Genomic DNA, 27083 nt, shown 5'->3' with positions numbered 1-27083 from the left:
GTAGTCCAATGTAAAACCACAGATAACACTAGTGCTAATAATGTAGTAGTGTTACCTGCAGTCCTATGTAAAAGTGTAGATCATGTGGTAGTCTTATCTACGTCCTTAGTGTGCCTCCCTGTGCCTCTCCCACAGAACTCCATGCTGGTGGTGCTGCTTCCTCTTCCTTCTTCTTGTCCCGCACAAAACATCCTGATTCAGTTGCATCAAGACACAGGAACACTGTGGGCATGGTGATGGGGACACACATAGGAGCAGACACGCACAGGGATTATAAAATATGCAAAGGGACACACACACTAGGACAGACACACACACAAAGGTACACACACACACACACACACGGAGAGACACACACACAGGAACAGACATACACAGGGACAGACACACACAAGGACAGACACACACAGGGACATACACATACACACAGTGACAGACACACACAGGGACAGACACACATACAGGGACACACACGCAGAGACTGTCAAACCCACATAGACAGACACACACAGGGGTGGTCAAATACGCACAGGGACAGACACACACACAAGGACACACACACAAGGACACACACACAGGAAGAGAAACACACACACAGGGACAGACACATACACACAGGGACACACACAGAGGGACAGACACACACACACACACAAACACAGACACACAGACAGTGACAGACAAACACACACAGGGAAATACACACACACAGGGACAGACACACACAGGGATTGTCAAATACATATAGGGACACACACAGGGACAGACACACAGGTAGAGACACCCACACAGGGACAGACACACACAGGGACAGCCACAGTGGGATAGACACAGACAGACACACACACAAGGACAGACACACACAGGAACAGACACATACACACACACAAACACAGGGACACACACACAGAAAGGTACAGATAGACACACACAGGGAGAGACACACACACACAGGGACAGGCACACCCGCACACCCACACACAGAGACACACATACACAGACACAGGGAGAGACATACACACATGGACAGACACACACAGGGACAGGCACACAGGGACAGACACACACACAGGGACAGGAATGGTCAAATACTCACACACACACACAAGGACACACAGGGAGAGACACACACAGAGGGACAGACACATACACACAGGGACACACACACAGGGAGAGACACACACACACAGGGACAGAGAAACACACACAGGGAGAGACACATACACACAGGGAGAGACACACACAGGGTCAGACACACACAGGAACAGACAAACACACACAGGGTCAGATACACAGACAGGGACACACACACGCACACAGGAAGAAACACCCACACACAGAGACACACACACAGGGACAGACACACACACACAAACGGAGAGACAGGGACAGATACACACACAGGGACAGACACAAACACAGACACACACAGGGACAGACACAGGGACAGACACACACACAGGGAGAGACATACACACAGGGACAGACACACAGGAACATACATACGCAGGGACAGACATATGCAGGGACAGACAGACACAGGGACAGACAGACACAGGGACACATACGCAGAGACAGACAAACACATAAGGACAGACACATACACACAGGGAGAGAAACACACAGAGGGACACACACACACACACACAGGGTCAGTTACACAGACAGGCACAGACAAACACACACAGGGACAGAAACACACACAGAGCCACATACAGGGACAGATACATACACAGGTACACACACAAACGGACAGATACACGCACACACACAAAGACACACACAGGGACAGATACACACACAGGGACAGACATACACACAGGGACAGACACACACACAGACACACACAGGGATAGACACACACACAGGGAGAGACACACACAGGGAGAGAGACACACAGAGGGACACACACAGGGTCAGATACACCGACAGGGACAGACAAACACACACAGGGACAGAAACACACACAGAGCCACATACAGGGACAGATACACACATAGGTACACACACACAAAGGGGCAGACACACACACACAAAGACACACACAGGGACAGAAACACACACAAGGACAAACACACACACACAGGGACAGACACACACACAGGGACAGATACACATACAGGGACATACAAACACAGGGACAGACACACACACAGGGACAGACACACACACACAGGGACAGACACACACAGGGACAGACACACACACAAAGACACACACAGGGACAGATACACACAGGGACAGACACACACACAAACACAGACACACAAAGGGACAGACACACACAAGGACAGACACACACACAGGGAGAGACATACAGACAGGGACAAACACACAGGAACAGACACACACAGGGACAGACACACACACACACACACACACAGGGAGAGACATACACACAGGGACAGACACACAGGAACAGACAGACACAGGGACACACACACAGAGACAGACAAACACATAAAGACACACACACAGGGATGGTCAAATACACACAGGGACAGACACACACACACAAGAACACACACACAGGAACAGACACATACACACAGGGAGAGAAACACACAGAGGGACACACACACACACACACACACACACACACAGGGTCAGATAACAGACAGGGACAGACAAACACACACAGGGACAGAAACACACACAGAGCCACATACAGGGACAGATACACACACAAGTACACACACACAAAGGGACAGACACACACACACACAAAGACACACTCAGGGACAGATACACACACAGGTACAGACACACACACAGGGACAGACACACACACAGACACACACATGGAGAGACACACACACAGACACACACAGGGAGAGACACACACAGGGACAGACACACACACAGGGACAGACACACACAAACACAGACACACACACACAGGGAGTGACATACACACAGAAACAGACACACACAGGGACACACAGGGATGGTCAAATACGCACAGGGACAGACACACACACAAGAACACACACACAGGAACAGACACATACACACAGGGAGAGAAACACACAGAGGGACACACACACACAGAGTCAGACACACAGACAGGGACAGACAAACACACACAGAGACACACACAGGGACAGACACACACACAGGGAGAGACACACAGAGAGGGACAGACAGGCACACAAAAGGAGAGACACACACACACACACACACACACACACACGGACAAGGAAAGACAGACACACAGTGAGATATACCCACATACAGAGACACACATACACACACAGGGACAGACACCTGTGCAATAGTGAGATTGTCAACCAACTTCTATCTAATATGTGTTGCCACCTTAAAGGGGTTGTCCAGGTTCAGAGCTGAACCTGGACATCCCTCCATTTTCACCCCGGCAGCCCCCCTGACATGAGCATCTGAGCAGTTCATGCTCCGATGCTCTTCTTTGCCCTGCGCTAAATCGCGCAGGGCAAAGGCATTTTTCTGAGTTCCGGTGACATACCGGGCTCTCTATGGGGCTGACAGGCAGCCCGGTGACGTCACCGGCACTGATGGGCGGGATTTGGCTCTGCCCTAGCCAGTAAAACGGCTAGGGCAGAGCTAAAGCCCGCCCCTCAGAGCCGGTGACGTCACCGAACACACTGCTGGGCGGAAGTTACCGCCCGGTAGTGTGTTATTGAAAACACAAGAGCCTGTGCCCTGCGCGATCTAGCGCAGGGCACGGGAGCGCATCGGAGCATGAGATGCTCCGATGCCAGGCTCAGGAGGGCTGCCGGGGTGAAAATAAGGGTATGTCCGGGTTCAGCTCTGAACCCGGACAACCCCTTTAAAGGGACATTAAAAGGGAATTCCACCTTAAGTTATGCTCCAACCTTTTGTTACCTTCTAATATGACTCCCACTGATTCCTAGTACTGAGGGGACATGGACTGGGGTTTAAAAGGGAATTATCAACATATACCAGAAGGTGGTCTAAAATGTAACCCATTAGGCACTAGCTAGACTGTGGTATGGATTCTAAGCAATGCTTTAGACACACACACACAAAGGGACATACACACACACAGGGACAGACATACACAGCTAAGCCTCACCACATTCCAGCCAGGCTCATGTCCATACAAGAACACAGCTCTCTGCTCCTCTGGCTCCTCCCCTACTGGTCATGGGCGGATGACATCAGGAAGGTCCTTTAGCCCAGTAGGAAACTCCATCAACCCCGTTCTGAGTCCTGGGGCCGCCCACCCCAGCAATGCACTCAACAAAAATTGGCTGCTTTGCTGGGGTAAGCTGCCCTAGAATTCAGAACAGCCAGGAGCGAGCGGGCACAGTGGGCCCCCTAGGAGCAGTGGGCCCCGGCGCTTGCCCGGGTATACTGGGTGCTGATACCGGCCCTAGGCAGAGGTCTGACATCTGGGACCCCCACTGATCAGCTGTTAGAAAAGGCTCGGTGCCTTGTGAGTGCTGCAGCTTCTTCATAGATCATGTGATGTGACTGTACATCAGTCACATGTCCTATATGATATATGGTACTGTGCTTAAGACTGCTTCAGGAAGGTCATTTTAGACTGTGCTATTGTGCAATATTTCAAACTATACTACTAAACTTACTATTAATGTGAATCAGCCCATTCTTTTAACATTATTTACTATTACAGTAAAGCTTCCTCAGTGACTCTTGTAACAATTAAGTTAAAGTTGCACGCAACACTTTAAGCTATAAAACTCAATTTAATAATATTTATTATAAAAGGGATTGTCCCATGACTAATGTAAAAAATGAAAATCAGACATCATATACATTACATTCTCTTTCTAACAAAGCTAGACCCAGCCCTATACCTCCCATGGATCCAGAGATCTCCCCATTCATTACTCTGCTACATTTATATCAATACCACCTATCAAAAAGAAAGAAAGACCTATCTGGGCTACATAAAGATTACAAAAAACCTACAAGCAAACTGTGTGTATGCCCTGGTCATAGAATTACACACGATCATTTAATTAACAAAAGCCTTTATTTAAATCATTTAATAAAATACACAATGGAGTCCATACGTTACAGTGGAGAAAATACCATTTGAAAGAGGGACCACGGGGAAGGGGGAGGACAAAACGGGAGTTTGTATATATAAGGTGAAGCAGCCAATAACATAAGCCCAGATGATAATCTAGGAAAGTCACTCAGACAGAATCACTTATATAAATTTCCCGAAAAGTATAGGAATACACATTGATAAATCCAGTGTGACTGCAATAAATAAAGTGCACCTTACTAAATGAATAACAGTCAAATCATACCAACATCCTCACCCGTCCCAGTGTCCCTCACTTACCCAACGCGTTTCGCCAGTTGGCTTCGTCAGAGGAAGTGAGGAGCAGTGGGGGGTTGCTCTATATATACACAGAGAGAATTGCCTATAATTCCCTACATCTGAGTGACATCCGTTACATACAGATCATGTCGCGATCATTGGCTAAAAAAGAACTCCCTAATCCATACCACAAAAAAGTCAGAAAAGAGACATAAGTCACGTGAAAACACAGTGCACGTGACTGTATCCTAAACTAATCATTGGTCCGGGAATCGATGGGGGAGCCGCCTATGTCACCATATCTTATGTGAGCATGCCATTACTAAAGATGGCCACTTATTGACTGCGCATGCCTCAATCGGGATATGGTCACATGACCAATCACATGACCCACCGATTTGTTGCCGAAATACGGCACAGACCGGAGGTATGAATGTACACTTCAGGTGTGGTGTTTATACAAATGTACATTTGTCAAATATGGCAGATGGCGCATAGGCCACACTTATATCACAGTGTGTGGTAATCAAAAGTATGTTAAATACAAGAGAGCCATGTTGTCCTTATCTCCAGATAATAAAAAAAAAAAAAAAATACAAAATACATTACTTATACAATAGGCTATTACTATCTAAGCCAGGCATCCTCAACTTGCGGCCCTCCAGCTGTTGCAAAACTACAACTCCCAGCATGCCCGAACAGCCTACAGGTATCAGCCTACAGCAGTGCATTGTGGGAGTTGTAGTTGTACAACAGCTGGAGGGCCGCAGTTTGAGGATGCCTGATCTAAGCGAATACAGAGGCTAAATGTGCCACAACCAAAAGGGGCTTTATTCCATTAAATGCATAAATCTATATCAATTTATTAAAAATACATTGATTATATAAATAAAGTGTATTAAAAATGTGCTAAAAAAAAACTAGTAATAAAAATATATATGGAAAAAACCCAATAAATTCATACAGGTAAGTAGTAGTAATGGCACATCCCCATACAGCGGAGGAGATTGCTGCACATAAAAGGCAATTATCAGAAGTGAACACTTCATTCCCAATAATTGCCTGGTCAGTTAACCCGTATAATCGTTAATTTCTAACGATAATTTGTTTTCCCTTAGTCCTAACAGCAGCACAGATGGGGTTAACTGCCCCTGTGGACTGGTAGGACCGGCGGAATTTTAATGAGCCCAAGAACCAATAAACGATCTTCAGCTCCCTGAAAAGGAGGAGATCACCCCCCAGCCCACCGTGTTTTTAACAAGCATAATGTATCTAGGGTGGGATATTTGTGTGCTGCTGTTAGGACTAAGGGAAAACAAATTATCGTTAGAAATTAACGATTCCCTTACGTCCTACCAGCAGCACAGATGGGGAGATAGCAAGAAGAATCCCCTAGGGAGGGTCCTCATGCCTGGCAGAACTAAGAACAGTCTGCCCAAAAGCCGAAAACTCTGCCATCCTAGCATCTATCCTATAATGGGAGATGAAGGTTGACTCAGAGCTCCAGGAGGCCGCCTTGCAGATCAACTCTAAGGGGAGAAGGCTTCTTTCCGCAACCGAGGTGGAGACCGCCCTAGTAGAATGGGCTCTCACAAACTCGGGAGGATCTAAGGATTGGGAGACAAAGGCTTCCCTAATGGCCTCCTTGATCCAGCGACTAATGGTGGCTTTAGACGCTTTACGGCCTTTAGACTTACCGGCAAACAGGATAAGGAGATTCTCATCTATCCTGAACTCTCTGGATCTATCCACATAGATCTGGAGGCATCTTGAAATATCCAGTGGGTCTCTAGCTGGAGTATCAGAGGAGGAGGTTGTAAACAAAACTGGTAAAGAGATTACCTGGTTGATGTTTTGAAAGGTAGGCACCTTAGGTCTGAAGTATGGTAAAAACTTCAGGAGCACTCTATCCTGTAGGAAGATAATGTATGGATGAATTGCAGAGAAAGCCTGCAATTCAGAGACTCTTTTGGCTGAAGCTATAGCCAGAAGAAAGACCATCTTTAAAGTTACAAATTTGAAATCTACCTCCTCCAAAGGCTCGAAGGGGGGAGATGCTAGCCCCCTGAGCACTACTGAAAGATCCCACTGGGGAATAGGTTTCAGTATAGTAGGCTTTAGTCTCTCAGCTCCCTTCAGGAAGCGTTTGATGAGTGGGTCCCGAGAATATGGCCTGTTGAGACAGGCCGAGATGGCACAAATCTGTACCTTCAAGGTAGCTGGAGATAGGCCTCTGTCTAATCCATCTTGAAGGAATTGTAGTATCGCAGGAAGGGGCGGATCTGCGGACGCCACCTGTTTGGAATCACACCATGCCACGAAGATTCTCATGATCCTGGAGTAGGCCTTCTTTGTAGACTCTGCTCGGGAATGCGACAACGTTCTCAGGACCGACTCGGAAAGCCCTTCTATGTTCGGAAGGGACTGATCAACCTCCAGGCTGTCAGGTTGAACCTGTGCAGATCTGGGCAGAGGTGAGTGTCCCACGACACCAGGGTCTGCTCCGGGGGGAGTCTCCAATATTGTCCCCGACTCATCTGAATGAGCTGGGTAAACCAGGATCTCCTGGGCCAAAACGGTATGATGGCTATTACCGAGGCCTGATCCTGACGGATTTTCATCAATACCCTCGGTATCATGGAAAACGGAGGGAAGATGTAAGCCAGCCTGAACCTCCACGGTATCGACAGAGCATCTATCGCCAGGGGGTTGTCTTCCCTGTACAGGGAACAGAACCTCAGCACCTTGGCGTTGAACCTGGTTGCCATGAGATCCACCTCTGGCATACCCCAACTGTGAACTAGCTGCCTGAAGATCTCCGGATGCAGAGACCACTCCATGGTCGGTAAACCTCGACTTAAGCGGTCCGCTATCATATTGAGGGAGCCTCGAATATGAACGGCAGATAAATGGGAAAGGTTCAACTCTGCCCACCGAAGGATCACCCCGATCTCTGATAGAAGGGGCAATGACCTTGTGCCTCCCTGTTTGTTTATATAGAGAACCGCAGTCATATTGTCTGACTGGACTTTCACCGCTTTGCCCCGAATCTGAGGGGCGAAGTGAAGGAGGGCTAGCCGGATAGCTCGCATCTCGCGAAGATTGGAAGAAAGATGCCGCTCCAGAGGGGACCAAGATCCCTGTATTGGGGATCCGTCCAGGTGAGCGCCCCAGCCTACAAGGGACGCATCTGTAGTCAATATGACCCAAGCTGGTTGGGTCATAGACTTCCCTGCTGGTAGCCGAAACCACCATCTGAGGGAATACCGGGTTTGACCGGACAGGGAGCACAGGGAATCTAGCCCCGCAGGGCTGCCGTTCCATAAGTGTAAGACCTCCGACTGAAGAGGACGGAGGTGCCATAGCGCCCAAGGGACTGCGTCCGCAGCCGCTGACATGAGCCCCAGCATCTTCATGAGAGTCCGGATAGAGACTCGACGAGGGACATAAAGGACCTTTGCCAGGTCCTGAATCCGCGCTTTCCTTTCTAGAGTCAACCGGAGGGACATCTCCATAGAGTCGACCACGAATCCTAAATAATGGATTGAAGTCGATGGGCTCACATTCGACTTCTGCCAGTTGATAATCCAGCCCAGGCGGAGGAGAAAGGAGATTGCGATCTGAAGATGGTGGGTAAGGACCGGAACTGAAGAGGCTTTGAAAAGCCAATCGTCCAGATAAGGAATAATGGTCAGTCCTTGAAGTCTCAAGGCTGCCACCACCGACACCACCACCTTGGTGAAGATAAGGGGGGCAGAAGAGATTCCGAAGGGAAGCGCGGCGAACTGAAAGTGCCTGCGTATCCCTGAAATCTGGACCGCGATCCTGAGGAGTTTCCGGGACACGGAATGGATCGGGATGTGAAGGTACGCATCCTTGAGGTCCAGAGTGGCCATGACGTCCCCAGAGTTGAGGATATGGATGACTGACCTTATGGTTTCCATGCGAAACCTTGTTTTTCTTATAAATCGATTGAGAAATCTCAAGTCGATAATCATCCGGAGATCTCCCGTCCTTTTGGGAACCAGGAACACTGGTGAATAAATCCCTAGACCCCTCTCCCCTGCCGGCACCTCCTCTAGGGCTCCCTTGGAGATATAGTCCTGAATGTAAGATTCTAGGACCACTTGTTTGGCAGACCCGAAATTTCGTGTGGCGATGAATCTCTCTGGGGGGAGAGAGATGAGATCTACCCGGTACCCGACGGAAATGTCCTGGACCCAGGGGTCTGCAATCAACCGGCTCCAAGAGTCTTTGAAATGGGTAAGACGGCCCCCCACGGGAATCTGGGGGAGGGGTACGGGAAAATCTAGAGGAGACACTGCAGGGGCAGCAGGGCTTATCCAAGAGCCTCGAGGAGGCCCATAGTCAGGAGGGTTTTGCCTCCCTGGTGGGTTTACGGGAGCGTCTTGAATATTTACGAGACGGCCCCCCCCAATCTCTGCGCCTAGACTGCTGCCCCGGACGACCTTCGCGCTTCTTCTCCTGTCTGGGGCGTCCCCGAAAGGGCTGCTGGGGGAGGCTCTTCCCCTTTTTATCGGAGAGCCCCTCCATTATCTTGTCCAATTCGGACCCGAACAGCCTATCCGGTTCGAAGGGGAGCCCACAAAGGTTGAACTTGGACGCGTTGTCAGCGATCCATGGTTTCAGCCAAAGTGGCCTGCGGGCAGCTGAAACTAGGGCCATAGTTTTGGCGGCCAGCTTCAACTGCATCTGGGTGGAATCGACCAGAAAGTCCATAGCCAGATTGGCTGACTTGAAGGCTGCCAGGATGTCATCTCTTGACACGCTCTGATCCACGTCCGTCTGGATTTGGTTGAGCCTGGAGCGTAAATAGGCGGCTACCTCCGTGGCCGCAATTGAAGTTGATGCGGAGGCAGCAGCCGCCGCGTAACTCCTTCTAAGGGTGCACTCTGCCCTCCGGTCTAGAGGGTCCTGCAGACTAGACCCATCGTCTGCAGGAACTAGAGTGCGCCGGGACAACTTGGCTATAGCCATGTCCACCTTGGGAACGGAACCCCATGATTCCACCAAGGGTTTAGCCATCGGGTACATAAGTTTGAATTTTCTGGTGAGTACTGGACCTTTCTCAGGCTGTCTCCACTCTGTGCGCATCACAGAGAGGAGGGTCTCATCCGCTCTAAAGACACGCTGTGTCCGTCCGGCGGGATCGGAAGACTCCCCCATGTCAACATCCTGGTCCCCCGACCTGATGGACTTGAGTAACTTCTGCGTCTTTTCTGGAGGGAAAAAGCAAGAAGTAAATTCTTCTTCCTCGGAAGAAGACCCCACAGAACAGGGGGTAGGTCTTTCGACCGGTGCGACCACCTCCATGGGAGTCTGAGAGGGACCTGGTAGCTTCTCATTAAGCAGCCGTACCACTCCCTTAATGGAATCATCCACGTATGTTTTTGTCCACTGGAACATCTCCTGCATCGTGGGTTCCGTGGATGCCGTGCGACAATTCTCACATCTGGAGTAAGGACAGCCGTCATCTAAGGGTGTGTTACATTCGTAACACGCCAAATGCTTCCTCTTGGCCCCAGCCTTTCGCTGATCCGGATCCTTAGGGGAAGCCATAGTCTGTAATTGGAAAGAAAAAAAACAGGTCATAACACCTACAATACCTGGAGGTGGAGAAACAAGACCTTAAGGGGGCCCACCAGCACTAGAAGAAATTAGAGCTGTGAAAAAGAGGAACAACAAACCCCAAGCCAAGCAATATGAAATATCTCAAGGCACAGGGAACTCTGGAGCTAACTTGTGAAAGCGACGCAACCAGAGCACTGACTGACAGGCTCTTGGGTGCTTTAAAGGAGGAAGCCCCGCCCCTTGGGCGGTTCCTTGATCGTAATTAGCCCAGCAAAATAACAGAGCCTATAATGGCTCAGCTGTTCTAAATGTCTCCCTAGATTAATCCTGGATCCCAGGATGTCTTTTATAAGGAGACAGTTAATAGAAATGGTGAGTTTTACAACCTCACCGCATCACTCCGGAAAACCGGAAGTGACGTAGCGCACCCAGTGCGCGTCACTTCCGGAAGATGGCGGCGCCCATAGCGCCGCACACATGCGGTTGGAGAGACGGGACACCGCATGCTGAGATGAAAGAAGAGGGGAGGGGACACCCCCTTCCCCGACGGTACCCCAGCGACAAAAAAATCGCCGCGATCAGGCCTAAAATAAAGGCACTGAAAGCAGTAAAAAAGCGATGCTTTAGCTTAAGGAAAAAAAGAGCCCCTAAGCACTCTTCAGCTCCCTGAGGGGGAGCGATACGCCAGTCCACCTGTCCAGAGGACAGAAAAAAACACGGTGGGCTGGGGGGTGATCTCCTCCTTTTCAGGGAGCTGAAGATCGTTTATTGGTTCTTGGGCTCATTAAAATTCCGCCGGTCCTACCAGTCCACAGGGGCAGTTAACCCCATCTGTGCTGCTGGTAGGACGTAAGGGAATGAGGTCTTTATGGAAGATTGTTTTACATTAGACAAATATTGTCAGGAATTCAATGGATGGTGTAGTGTGACTGACATATTACTCTTCTATTTGCTTAAGACTAAAGGGTTAAAGGATGTAATATATTGGATATGTTAAAACTTTAGGAAACTGGGATGTGCCATCAGTATTTGTAGTCTGGGACACCGCCAAGTCCTAGGCAATATAAACTGGTCTAACTAGGGAGCTTTGCACTTGCAACTATGAACCTACTTGGGAAAGATCAAGCACTGCTCTGGATTTGGGCATGGATTCTCTGTTCTTGCAGCCCAATTGGTAAATATAATTCATTATTTCAATATGCCATCTATCTTATAATGGTACAGAATGGATTGACAGCAGGTTATCTATTTGGTTATAAATACAAGTCTAATTCAAACTTAAGAGTAAGACCTAAGGAACAGGTAAGGGGTAAGGATTTCCACAACAAGATTTTTTGTTGAGGAATTTCTTCCATAGATTTTGCTTTGATAGAACATCCAGGCTTGGTCATGGATTTTTCTGTAGATTGACCACGATAGTCGCATTACATTACAACGGGTGAAATGTGCTATGAAAATCAACTAGAAGATTTGACTTTCTGTAGATTTAAAATCCGGTGCCACAGACCCCGATTATTCTTTTCACAGTGTATGAATGACATTTGTTAACATTTCATCCACTTTGCTGGTACGATAAGAGTTCAGCCACAGGGTCAGGTTTCCTGATGAAGTTTTGGAAGCTAAAAGAAGGAGTGAGTCAAAAAATGAAAGTATAAAGAACAGATATTATGTTTCCTCTTTTTTAAATTGTCTCCTGGTTTTGGCTTCCAAAACGGTATCAGAAAACCTGAATGTGTGGCTGTACCCTAATATGCTGCAGAGGTTTTGCACTTGGTGAAAAATCTACTGCATATCTGCCAAGTGTGAACATATCTTTAGACTCTTCATTTGTGATGCTTCATCAAACCGTAGAAGGTGAGGAAACTCTATCAAATTGAAATGTAATGCAAATGAAGATCTCACACTGAGCTCTATCGTTTCCTCTCTTCTCCAACTACAGGAATGAAATGATGTAGTGTAACCACCAATCTGTTCACTGCCTAGGGGACCGCTAAGAACAGCACTATGTCCTATCTCTGGCAGTCCCATAGAAGTGAAATTAACAATGGAGGTGTTGTTGTGTTGGTGTAGCTGGAAGCAAGCTGATACCAGTGGAGGTGCTGACAATCTTCCATGCAGGCTACAACTATGAGTTAGTTTATTTACCACCCTTATATCAGCTATAACATTTTGCACATATGCTCTGGTTCATGCACTGACTCAAGGAGCCACATGGGTTCTGTGCACTGCTGTAAAATCTCCATTAGATTCCATATACACTGAACAAAAATATAAACGCAACACTTTCGGTTTTGCTCCCATTTTGTATGAGCTGATGGCTTATGGTCGAGAAATGAACATTCATTGCACGGGCAACAGTTCTGGTAGACATTTCTGCAGTCAGCATGCCAATTGCACACTCCCTCAAACGTTACGACATCTGTGGCATTGTGCTGTGTGATCAAATGGCACATTTCAGAGTGGCCTTTTATTGTGGGCAGTCTAAGGAAGACCTGTGCAATATTCATGCTGTCTAATCAGCACTTTGATATGCCACACCTGTGAGGTGGGATGGATTATCTCGGCAAAGGAGCAGTGCTCACTAACACAGATTTAGACAGATTTGTGAACAATATTTGAGAGTAATGGGTCTTTCGTGTATGTAGAAAATGTTTCAGATCTTTGAGTTCAGCTCACGCAAAATGGGAGCAAAACCGAAAGTGTTGCGTTTATATTTTTGTTTAGTGTATATGAAAATATTATCTATTTGCATGGAATCCAACATAAAAAGCTCATATGAAATCACAGCATTCTGGAGATGCAGTAGAGGGCTTAATCACCTCTACATCAGCCCTATTACTCATGTGTGATACACAGTATCTAACAGAATGTACCTCATATACAACGTCTACCACAGATGGCACTGTACACAATGGCACAGATTTACTGTTGAAAACACAGTACCCCAAAAACAGTACCTGCCATAGAGTGACCTCATATCACTGGATATTGTACTCCATGCTACTGCTGCCTCTTAAACTGTGCTACAGTGATATTGGAGAGCAGGATTTCCTTTTCTCTATGCATGCTGTATATGGGAGACATAATAGCAGCTAGTCTCTACCCAGTAGCTCAAGGATAATTGACAATTAGAGTTAGAGCCTGTAAGGTTTGCCACCCTGAATTTTTAAATGATATACAGATGTGGCAAGTGGCAACATCAGTGGGTCAATGCATTTTTCTGAAAGTGCAGCTTGATGCCAACTTTAAGCTTTAGAGGTGAAGGTGGCTGTAATGGGTGGAGATTTGTCAGTAACTAGAATATCTTTACTCTGGCACAATGCTTTGTGGTTCTAAAGTCTTTTAAAGTTACAGAGCTCGGCACTTACTATTACAACGTAACAGTCTCTCAAAAGGGCACTCAGTGTATTGGTTATAGTCTCTCAAAGAGGGCACACAGCATGTTGGTTGCGCATTAACAGGCTCCAAGAACATCTCACATATATAAGATGGTGCAGAACTTCAAGTTGGCACCCTCAGTGTCTGGTCATAATAACAGTAGTATTTCCAAAGCATTATTCAGCTCACAGCGCAGAAAATTTCCAGTAGGTGGTCCTGAGCTACTCCAGTCATTCCAGGAAAAACTTTGGTTAGGAGTTCCCCTCAGGAAAAGCAGTCCGAAGCAAGGTTCACCTTCATATAGGATGTCAGGATCAAATGCTCTACTGTGACTCACCAGCCAGTACCAACTGTTTTTGGCTTTCATAGACCAGGCTGGTGTATTATTGCAGTTCTCCATTAGTACTGTGCAGCCCAGGCCCATGAAATAATAATAATTGCAATTATAATAACCTGCAAACTTCAGCAGCTAAAACAAAATCATGAGCATGCCTAATCTTTTTAACTGACACTGGAAAAATTACTCTATTCCAGGAATTTACGGAAAGTCTCCCACCCAGAAGTCTTCCGCTGAGAAAACTGTTAAAAAAAATGCATCACAGAAGTCGTCTAATGGTAAGATATAGTTATATTCCTCATTAGATGAAAACCCAGTGAAACCATAGAACACAAATCAAAATACAAGTAATATTATGGTCAGATGTAGTATTATTTCTCATGTACACAAACATATCAGCTTATTCTGAAAAGTCACCTGAAGCAACAGGTAAGTTTTAGATACGCAACCGGGGGTCTTAATTATAACGTCTGCTTTGAAAATTAAATGTAATGAATTTTAAAAAAAAATTCCCCAAAAGGGGAGGACAAATGGCAGTGTCTCCTATAAAGCCAATACTAGTGAGCGCTTCTATATGGAAGCACATACTAGTATGCAGTAGGTGTGGGGAGCAGTGAGTGAAGTACTGGCTGAACTCACAACTGCCTGGTCTTCTCCGGGCCTGTGCTACACTGTCCTGACTGTCAGGATGTAGGGGGCACACTATAACCTGCTTGACCCATGCTGTGCGACGTCAGGTCACAGTGTAGTGTGGACCCAAAGAAGACCAGGGAGTGGTGAGTGAAGTGTGCTGTCTGGAGAGGTAAGTCTATTTAGAAATGTTTTCATCTGATCAGAGGTCCTATATTGGGGGTCTACCCTGAGTTCTGATATAGGGGGTCTACCTTGAGGTCTTATATGGGGGTCTGATCTGAGGTCTGATATGGGGGCCTGATCTGAGGTTTGATATAGCGGGGCCTACCCTGAGGTCTGATATAGGGGTCTGATCTGAAGTCTGATATGGGGGTCTGATATGGGGGTCTGATCTGAGGTCTGATATGGGGGTCTGAACTGAGGTCTGATATAGGGATCTTATCTTATGTTTGATGTCTAATATGGGGCCTGATCCGAGGTCTGTTTAAGATTGGGGGTCTAATTTGGGGGTTTGAAGAAAAATATATTTTTCAGATTTTCCTCTTCTAAAACCTAGGTGCGTCTTATCAGGTGTATCTTAAAAAGCAAAAAATACATTAGGTGTCTCGTGTAGGGTATGAAAAATGTAGGGATCCTTGCTTTCAACTATATCACTATCCTCAGGCACTATTACTTTGTAGTATAGTATCTGGGAGCACTGCCTGCCTCCACAGGCACATAATTAGTGGTTTAGCAGAATGAGGGTGAGGATTGTGTCTTGGCAGCAAAAACCAACCACAGTCTTTGGGAGAATTGGTCATGAAGGTCTGGAATAGGGCCATGCACTGATTGTATATAACATCATACAGGGCCTTGCCACATGTATGATGTTACATCATATTGTAGTGATTTTGGCCAAATCCTAAGCAATCAGATGTGAGCTCTAGTGGTTAATTGAGTTTTGCAATATCTTTTCTTGGGGATAGTCCAGTATTCAACTGAAAAAATACAACACTGCTAATACTTTCCTCAAAAGTAGCTTTGCATCATAAGTCACTTCAAGCCCTCATGTACACGGCAAAGCTGCATGCACAGAGACTGTTTTGTGGCATACAGAGTGCCCACAGTCCCATATAATGAAGCACTGGTGTCTCAGAAAAGAACTGTATTCTCTCCTAGAAGAATTACCTCAAAGACAATATATAGCACTCAATGGAACTGCCATTGTTTTACTCACAGGTTCCATATGAATCCATGAAAATAAAACTGTACCTCCACACGAAATTAGAGCATATCACAACAGGCTTCCATGACCTCCAGCCACAGTTCTCCCCGCTCCGTTCTCGCTGTTGGTAACTATCAGACAAGGGGGCATATCCTAACAATATGCCCCCATTGTATGTGATGGGAATGTCCCTTTAAGGGGGAAGGAGGATATTCACAGAGGAATTTCTGCCACATATTTTGCTTTGACATGTATTTTTCTGCAGATTTGCTATGAAACTCACATTACACTCCTCATTTTAGCTTCCAAAACTACATCAGGAAACCTGAACGTTCCCTAATATACTGCAAATTCTTTTGCATTTAATTGAGTGGCAAAAAATCTATTGCTTTTCTGCCAAATGTGAACAGAGGCCATTAATAATTAAAACTAAGGTTTTATTAAATATACGTTAATAGGATCAGCTATAATACTTAATTCCTATTACACACCAAAACAAAAAACAACAACAAAACTTAGATACAAGTCCACTGGAAGTGGAACAACGACTGATGCTTATCATACAAGGAAGGAATGCAGGGGTCGGACATTGGGGGCTATGTCCCTATAGTGTTCCTGCCTTAACCCAGAGATGCACCCTAAAGGTGAGTGCACTCTGCTCCCATACCTATTCCTGACTTTCCTTATTATTAGGTTGAATGCACGCGGCCGTGTTTCACGGCCATGAGCGGTCCGTGGAACCACGGGCTAGATTTCTGCTGAGAGCAGGAGCGCGCGGCGTCATTGGTTGCTGTGAAACACGGCCGTGTGCATTCGGCCTTACTCTCAATACATTCCAACGCCCTTCCCCTCATTCAGGTTATTTAGGTGGTGGGGGGTGGTAATAAATGGGCTATCTTTAATAAAAAAAGAATCAATTAAATACAATATATATATATAATTGGTTAGTTACCAAAAGATGCAGCCAGTATTAAATAATAAACAGGATAATTTTGTTGCCACCTGATAAACCCAGTTAGATGACTCATATTGTAGATGACATCATGCACATAGTCCAGATTTACTCAGATATATGTAGATCTAGGTCCATACTCCCACAAAAAGTCAATGTTTCAATAACTTGAGCATCAATTACAGCTTGACAACAACATATCATGCTGTATAAGTTATGGTCTGCTGAGGCATGACATCCTACTCTTCTTGAAGGGCGGTCCTCAGGTCATTGAGGTTCAGGGGTACAGAGTTAAGAGCCTCTACATGGCAACTCAGCTGATCCCACAGGTTTTCAATGGGATTCAGGTCTGGAGAAAGTGCAGGCCACTCCATTTGAGATCCCCCAGTCTCCAGCATCCATTCCCTAATGATGAGACCTCGATGAGCTGGCGCACTGTCCCCGATGAAGATGAAATTAGGCCTGTGCTGTTAAGGCAGAGGGACAATGACTGGATTCTTGTTATTCAAGTAGTATGGGCTTGTCACTGTACCATTCGCAAAGTGTAGGGCAGCTTTGCATTGACTAGACACACCTGCCCACATTGTAATACCACCACCACCAAGGCTCGTCTGGTGGCAACAGTGGCTGATGCACAGTGCTCTCCCTGATGTCTCCAACATCGTTGGTGCCAGCGGCATTACCAGGTCAAAACATTCGGGGCTTGAGCCCCGGATGTTTTATCCAGGGCCCCGAATGTTATGGCAGTTGCAGGGCTCAGTGTGATACATTAAAACTTTGCAGAGAGAAGGAGACAAGCAGTGCTTATCTCCCTCCCTCTCTTCTGCAATACCAACGCTGATTGGTGGAGGAGCAGTCAGCGGGCTTCTCTCATTGCTGCTGCTCCACTAATCAGAGCCTCCTCCTGCATGCTGACAGAGAGCTCGCGGAAGCGCTGGCCGGCTCTGTCACACCATGAAAAAAGCCAGCCACAGTGTAAGTTCTACATCTGTGTTCTTGGGAATGTGGTGGTTGGGATGTGTGGGGAGGGGGTGGATGAGGGCACCGGCAGCAGGACAGCTACTGCACATTCCAGGGGAAAGTTGTGGACACAATGCAGGCTACACTCACTTTATTTTTCGAAAGGTGGGGAGATTGATTCCTACAGGCAAATGTCATTCACTCCACTTTCCCTCCATGCTAGATTGAAATAATTTTGGAATTACAGTATCTGGGACCAAAAAGCAGACTTACATTATATTCTACTAAGTCTAATAAATATATACACCAATGTAAAGCTGATTTGTGGTCCCCAATAATTCCAAGATCACTCCAATAAGTTATGGAAGGGGCCTGGAGTAAATGATTGCCTGTGGTAACCTTTATCTACAAGCATACCCCCAAATAAAAATCCCCCAGAAAGCCTCTAGATGAAACACTCCTTCTAAGACCCCAAATGACAGCCAACAGATCCTAGCCATTAACCCCTTAAAAACTATAAGACGGAACTGTACATCATAAGCGTTAAGGGGTTGTATGTGAACACATTTGTCCAGTTAAACAGAGGGAGGGGGCTCCCTCTGTCACGGCCATCAGTGCCCTGTGACGTGACTGTGGGCACATATCACTCAAGCCTTTATTTTACAAAATAAATGTCTTATTTATAATGTATGGTGAATGCTAGAAAGGGTCATATCCCATCTGTCCCCACCAACAACACAGAAAAAGTGATCAAAAAGTTGCAGGTACCCCAGAATGAAAACAGCTCATAATACAAAAAAATAAGCCTCATACAGCTCCATCAAAAGAAAAAGAAAAAACATTTTGAATCTCATAATATAATAACACAAAAACTGATTAAAAAAAATAAATAAAAAGAAGAAGCATGTACAAAGGTTGGAAGTATAGTATTGTCATGGATCATTCACTGGATTTATTTAATTGTTATCCACCATAAACCCATGCACTCTCGGCTAGTATGTATGTGTATAGGAGAGTTGAAAGAGACAGCTATCCTAACGCTGGATTCACATCACTTTTTATTTTCCGTTCTGATCCATTCTGAAGAACAGAAAAAAAAAACTGATCCTGTAAAAAAAAAATGGACCCTGTGCATCCATTATGAACATTGTGCATCCGTTTTAGCCATTTCTATCAGAGATCTATTTTTTTTTTAAGGTGGAAAAAAAAGTCCTGCATGCAATACTTTGTTTCTGTCTAAAAAATGGATCTCAGTCGGAAATGGCTAAAAAGTATAATCTGTTTCTAGTGCTAAGGCATGAGTATGGGGGGGGGGGGGAGGGGACATTTCAAGAATATGGCAAATATGCATTGGGGCTTGAGCCCCGGATCTTTTGAGACCCTAGCAACGACCCTGGTTGGCGCCCATCATTTCAGCTCAGAGCAAACCAAATTTCATCAGTGAACAGCACTGAGGCCCACTGGTCCTTTGTCCAGCGTAAATGCTCCCTGGACCATGCAAGACGATGCTTGGTGGTGTGGTCAGGTACTCTTGCTGGTCGTCCAGCACGCAGACCACGCTGATATGAACAGTTTTTAATGGTCTGAAGTGACACTCTGGTGCCTCTCTCCTCCATTAAATGTGCCTGAGGTTGTGTGGCATTAATCATCCGGTTCCGCAGGGCATTGTTCACAATGAAGCAGTCATCGGTGTGGGATGTGGCCTGTTGATTACTTGCTAGGCGTCGTCTTGGTCTCATGATGTCAAAATGTGAACAGCATAATAAGGAGGACTGTTTAAATAACAATTCTAATTGAACTAGGAAATTTATTGTGCGATTCATGGATCAAATACCTGTTGTGAATTTTGCTGTTAAGCTCCTTGTTAGAGAACAGCAAGTTGTGCAAAAAGTACTAAAACATTGAACAATTAAGCAAGTTCATTCAAAAGTTTAGAGAAGGTCACATCCTGAAATTTCACCCACAAACCAAATATCCCTAACTTTTTGTAAGTAGTGTATATGCCTATGGGTAAATAGATGGTAACAAATGGCCTGTTTAAAAACACATTGCACTGCTCTCTCTTCTGACTGGTAAAATGCTGGCTACCATTTTGAGTGATTCATTGGAAACAAATTGCAAATATTTTGGATTTGCTAGAATCCAATTTTTTTTTAACTTTTTAAATAAATTTGATTAAAGTACTGCCACAGAGCAAGGTTTCTGTTTCTGTATATGTGCTATACACTTTCTTTCCATTTCTGATTTTATTATGGTTTTGGCTTCCAAAACCGCATGCAGAATTCTGACCCTGTGGCTGTACCCTAACAGGGAAGGAAGCTAGTTTACCTTCACATGATCTTCTGTCATTGCAACTGGCTGATGCTAGTAGTTCAACTTCAGCTGATGTGCACTGTCGTGGACTACACAGTGTAAACTCTGGCAGTGTGCTTAACATAACCTTACAGTCAGTCTAGGAGTACAAATTGCAGATCCGCAAAACATGAATACTGACCATGTGCGTTCCGTATTTTGCGGACTGCACATGGCTGGCCCTGGGATAGAAATGCTTATTCTTGTCTGCAATTGCCGGCAAAAATACAAAATGCTCTATATTTTTTTGTGGGGCCGCGGAACAGAACTGGGAACCCTTAATAAAAGTTTGGGACTTGGGACAGCTTGGGACTCTCCACCTTGGCTCGGCACAAGCCATCAGTTCTCTGAAAAGTGCAGAGTCCACCACTTGGAAAGGAAGGGACTGCAGCACCTGCAACTTGGCCAGGAGCACGTTTAGCTTCTGCACCGTTATATGAGTGCACACATACTGTTGTCTCTTGGCAATCACTTCGGTGATCGATTGCTGACGGAATGACTGCCGAGGAGTAGGATGAGGAGCAGGAGCATCAAAACCAGCAGATAGTGGGAAGGACAGACATCTCCCTTCGGCTGAAGTGGTGGAGCCTTGACTGCATAAAATTGGGTGCGTGCCACTCGGTGATGTGGTTGTTGCGGCAGGTTGGACCACCACATCGGAGCCATGGTTCTCCAAGGTCACTTTATGGTGATGCTGCATGTGTTGACGCAGGGTGGTGGTGCCAAAATTGGCACCCTGCTTACGCTTCACCTTCTGCCCACAAATTCGGAAAATGGCCATGTTCACCTTACCTTCGGCGGCCTAACAAACAGCTGACTCCTGGCCACATGCTACCACCTTGCTGGATCAGCTGCTGCCTCATGCGCAAGCTGCCACCCTCTTCTCCTGATGATGATTCAGCCCCTTCTTCACCCAGCTCCTAAGTGTGAATGGCTTCATCATCATCCGCTAGTGTCTGCACATCACTGATGTCCCCCTCAATGGTCTTAGGGCCAGGAGCCTGACTGCTCGCAACATCAGCTCCCACGCGACTCGCATCACTCATTGCCTGCCTATCGGAGAAAGCGGTGCACCTCTCCTCCAGATCTTGGCTGGGCAATAGCTGCTAACTGTCCTCTAGTAACCCCGTCCTTGCTGAAAAGTTTTGTCTGAAGAACCCACTGACTCTTGGCTGGGGGTGTCCAGTGTCACTTGCAACAATGTAGAAGATTGAGTCAACCATCTTGCTGCTCAAGACACGACAGCTAGATGACACCGGAGCTCAGGCCTCTCGCTGCGACTACTGCTGCTACACCCACTTCTTCTGCTGCCTGCGACAGAAATATTTTGGCCACTGCCTATTGCCTTTGAAGGGTCTGTCCCCTGTCTGTCTGACATACTGTATAATAAAATAATTAAATTAAAATAATACCCCCCAAAAAGTCTGAAGTACAAAATAACTGCACCACAGAGCGGTAAATAAGATGCACATTTTTTACGCTTATACATCCCAAAAAAGGCTGTAGTACAAAGTAAGTGCACCGCAGAACGGCAAATAAGATGTGCCGTATTTTTTGCCCTATAAGACATACCTGCCCATAAGACGCACCTAGGTTTTCGAGGAAGAAAATTAGAAAAAAAATGTTTTAACCAAAAGGTGTGCTTTCGGTGGGTTTTGAACTAATGGTGGTCTGTGGATGACACTATTTTGGGGGATCTGTGGATTACACACTGTTATGGATCTGTGGAGGACACTCTGTTATGGGGGATCTGTGGATTGCACTGTTATGGGGGGGGGGGATCTGTGGATGGCATTGTTATGAGGGAGGATCTGTGGATGGCACTTATGGAGGATCTGTGGATGGCACTGTTATGGGGGGGATCTGTGGCTGGCATTGTTATGGGGTCATCTGTGGATGACACATATATAGCATCTAAGGCTATATATGTGTCATCCACAGATATCCCCCATAACAGTGTCCCTGTGTACAGTAAATAGTGACCCTAATAAGAGTGTGTGTCGGCAACTGGTGTTAAAATCGCTGTGGGGCCCGCTGCAGTCACTGTACTCTAATACACTGGGCCCTGCATACACAAGTATTCAGATGTAAACTGTAGGCAATTGATATGTTAACTGTAGGCAATCCATATTTAAACTACAAGGTAGCGCAATCTGCGTACCTTAGTACTCACTATTGAACACCCATACTTGCAGGCAGGCTAGCCGGTCACACACTTCCTCACGGCGCATGCTCCGCCTGCTTCATTAATAAAGTGGACGGAACATGCGCCGTGAGGAAGTGATTGACTGACCAGCTTGCCTGCAAGTACGGGCGTTCAATAGTGAGTACTAAGGTACGTGGATTGCGCTACCTTGTAGTTTAAATATGGATTGCCTACAGTTAACATATCAATTGCCTACAGTTTACATCTGAATACTTGTGTATGCAGGGCCCGGTGTATTAGAGTACAGTGACTGCAGCGGGCCCCACAGCGATTTTAACACCAGTTGCCAACACACACTCTTATTAGGGTCACTATTTACTGTACACAGGGACACTGTTATGGGGGATATCTGTGGATGACACATATATAGCCTTAGCCTGGTGTAAGAGTACAGTGACTACACTGGCCCCCGCCACGAATTGCCTCCAGCCCCTCCTCCATCCCTGCTGATACATTGCAGCCTGCAATGTAAAACTGGCAGCATTTACCCCATAAGAAAGTGCGTCTTATGGGGCGAAAAATACGGTACTTTTCTACACTTATACACCCCAAAAAAGGCTGTAGTACAAGGTAACTGCATGCAGAACGGCAAATAAGATATACTTTTTTTTACACTTATACACCGCAAAAAAGGCTGTAGTACAAAGTAACTGCACTACAGAACGGCAAATAATACATATTTTTTTTTTTTACACTTATACACCGCAAAAAAGGCTGTAGTACAAAGTAACTGCACTACAGAACGGCAAATAATACATATTTTTTTTTTTACACTTATACACCCCAAAAAAGGCTGTAGAACAATTTAACTGCACTGCAGAACGGCAAATAAGATGTACGTTTGTTTACACTTATACACCCCCAAAAAGGCTGTAGTACAAGGTAACTGCACCGCAGAACGGCAAATAAGATGTACTTTTTTTACACTTATACACCCCAAAAAAGGCTGGATTACAAAGTAACTGCACCGCAGAACGCCATATAAGATTTACTTTTTTTACACTTATCCACCCCAAAAAAGTCTGGAGCACAAAGTAACTGCACCGCATAACGGCAAATAAGATGTACTTTTTTTTTACACTTATACACCCCAAGAAAGGTTGCAGTACAAGGTAACTGCACCGCAGAATGGAAAATAATACATACTTTTTAGACTATTAAAACACCCCCAAAAAAGTGAGTAGTACAATGTAAACGCAAAACGGCAAATAAGATGTCCTTTTTTTTTTACACTAATACACCGCAAAAGAAACTGTAGAACAATTTAAATGCACCGCAGAACGGTTAATATGACGTACGTACAGTTGCAAGAAAGAGTATGTGAACCCTTTGGAATTATATGAATTTCTGCACAAATTGGTCATAAAATGTGATCTGATCTTCATCTAAGTCACAACAATAGACAATCACAGTCTGCTTAAACTAATAACACACAAATAATTAAATGTTACCATGTTTTTATTGAACAAACCATGTAAACATTCACAGTGCAGGTGAAAAAAGTCTATAAACCCTTGGATTTAATAAACGGTTGAACCTCCTTTGGCAGCAATAACTTCAACCAAACGTTTCCTGTAGTTGCAGATCAGACGTGCACAACGGTCAGGAGTAATTCCTAAACCATTCCTCTTTACAGAACTGTTTCAGTTCAGCAATATTCTTAGGATGTCTGGTGTGAATCGCTTTCTTGAGGTCATGCCACAGCATCTCAATCAGGTTGAGGTCAGGACTCTGACTGGGCCACTCCAGAAGGCATATTTTCTTCTGTTTAAGCCATTCTGTTGTTGATTTACTTCTATGTTTGGGTCGTTGTCCTGTTGCAACACTCATCTTCTGTTAAGCTTCAGCTGGTGGACAGATGGCCTTAAGTTCTCCTGAAAAATGCCTTGATAAACTTGAAAAACTTTGGATGATAGCAATCCGTCCAGGCCCTGATACAGCAAAGCAGCACCAAAATATGATGACCCCCACCACCATACTTCACAGTTGGGATGAGGTTTTGATGTTGGTGTGCTGTGCCTCTTTTTCTCCACACATACTGTGGTGTGTTTCTTTCAAACAACTCAACTTTGGTTTCATCTGTCCACAGATTATTTTGCCAGTACTGCTGTGGAACATCCAGGTGCTCTTGTGCAAACTGTAAACTGTGGTATCCTCCCATGAAATCCATTCTTGTTTAGTGTTTTACGTATCGTAGATTTGCTAACAGGGAGGCTTTTGTACGTTTTTAGCTGACACTCTAGTCTGCGCTGTGCTCTTGCAGTCATCTTTACAGGACGGCGACTCCTAGGGAGAGTAGCAGCAGTGCTGAACTTTCTCCATTTATAGACAATTTTGTCTTACCATGGACTGATGAACAACAAGGCTTTTGGAGATACTTTTATAACCCTTTCCATCTTTATGCAAGTCAACAATTCTTAACCGTAGGTCTTCTGAGAGCTCTTTTGTGCAAGGCATCATTCACATCAGGCAATACTTCTTGTGAAAAGCAAACCCAGAACTGGTGTGTGTTTTTTATAGGGCAGGGCAGCTGTGACCAACACCTCCAATCTCATCGCATTGATTGGACTCCAGTTGGCTGACACCTCACATCATCTAGCTCTTGGAGATGTCATTAGTCTAGGGGTTCACATACTTTTTCCACCTGCATTATGAATGTTTACATGGTGTGTTCAATAAAAACATGGTAACATTTAATTCTTTGTGTGTTATTAGTTTGAGCAGACTGTGATTGTCTATTGATGAAGATCAGATCACATTTTATGACCAATTTGTGCAGAAATCCATATCATTCCAAAGGGTTCACACACTTTGCTCATTCGCTGTTCGCCGAACAGGCAAACATATGGCGATGTCCACCGGCACCATATTCTTGTCAAGAAATCCATATAATTCCAAAGGGTTCACATACTTTTTCTTACAACTGTATATACAATAAGTGAGAAAAGAATATAGGTTTATCTAATGATAAAAAAAATCTAGAATATTTGCTATTACAAAGATATAGTAATAGAGATGGCCTTGCGTTTCGCCCGACGTTTCGCAGCGAACTTTGCTCATTCGCTGTTCGCCGAACAGGCGAACATATGGCGATGTCCACCAGCACCATATTCTTTGCATTGTGCAGAACTTTGACCCATGACACATCCATCAGGTGGGACAGGACAGCCAATGAGAATTTTCAGCACATGGACATACCCCCTACCCTATAAATAAACCCAATCTGGCCACCATTTTACATTCTGTTTTTTGCCAGTGTAGGGGGAGGTTGCTGTGTGGAGCAGGGACAGACTGTTAGAAAGTATAGAGACACCAAACGCTAGCTAATAGGGCCACAAAAGTCGTTTTAAGGACTGGTATAGGTGTGCTATCGATAGGTGTGACATACTGAGGGGTGTAATATACTTATAATATACTTTCTAACATAGAAAGTATATTATAGTGCATTTGTATTGTGCAGCAGCTGTGTGCGGTTCTGATTCGATACTGCAGCTATACAGAGGTACAAACACTATTGGAACAACTAATTGGAACTATTGTGATCTGCCAGTTGTCCCCCAAAAAATCTGATTGAGGCAGGGGTGTGAAATATCTATAATATAATTTCTATATAGTGCATTTGTATTGTGCAGCATTTGTGTGCGATGCTGCTGAGATATCGCAGCTATACAGAGGGACAAACTCCATTGGAACAACTAATTGCAACTGGTGTGTATACCAGTTGCCCCCCAAAAAATCAGATTGAGGCAGGGGTGTGATATACCTATAATATAATTTCTATATAGTGCATTTGTATTGTGCAGAATTGGTGTACGGTTCTGTTGAGATACCGCAGCTATACAGAGGGAAAAACACCATTTGAACAACTAATTGCAACTGGTGTGAAATAACAGTTGCCCGCCAAAAAATCTGATTGAGGCAGGTGTGTGATATACATACTTAGAATACAATTTCTATATAGTGCATTTGTATACTGCAGCATTTGTGTGCGGTTCTGCTGAGATACCGCAGCTATACAGAGGGACAAACGCCATTGGGACAATTAATTGCAACTGGGTGACCGCCTAATGTACTTCCAGCCACATTATAAATGGTTATTTTCTGTACGGTGAATGAATAATTTTTGGGGCCTGTAGTCCACTGGCCTGCAGTAAAATTGATATCCATTGA

The 27083-nt window shown here is 45.4% G+C and overlaps 1 protein-coding gene across 1 annotated transcript in view; it reads left to right on the top strand.

Moving 5' to 3' along the window:
* Positions 1-11992: 11992 nt before the first annotated feature.
* LOC122920027 (mucin-5AC-like) overlaps positions 11993-27083 on the top strand; it is a 207562-nt gene continuing 192471 nt past the window's right edge. The window contains exons 1-2 of the mRNA XM_044269237.1: positions 11993-12065; positions 14804-14884. Coding sequence (XP_044125172.1) covers positions 11993-12065; positions 14804-14884 — 154 coding nt within the window. The remainder of the gene's footprint in view (positions 12066-14803; positions 14885-27083) is intronic.

This window comes from Bufo gargarizans, chromosome 10, assembly GCF_014858855.1.
Source record: "Bufo gargarizans isolate SCDJY-AF-19 chromosome 10, ASM1485885v1, whole genome shotgun sequence".
Classification (NCBI taxonomy): Eukaryota; Metazoa; Chordata; class Amphibia; order Anura; family Bufonidae; genus Bufo; species Bufo gargarizans.
The sequence above is the reverse complement of the archived record's forward strand: the minus strand, read 5'-3'. Positions and strand labels throughout refer to the sequence as shown.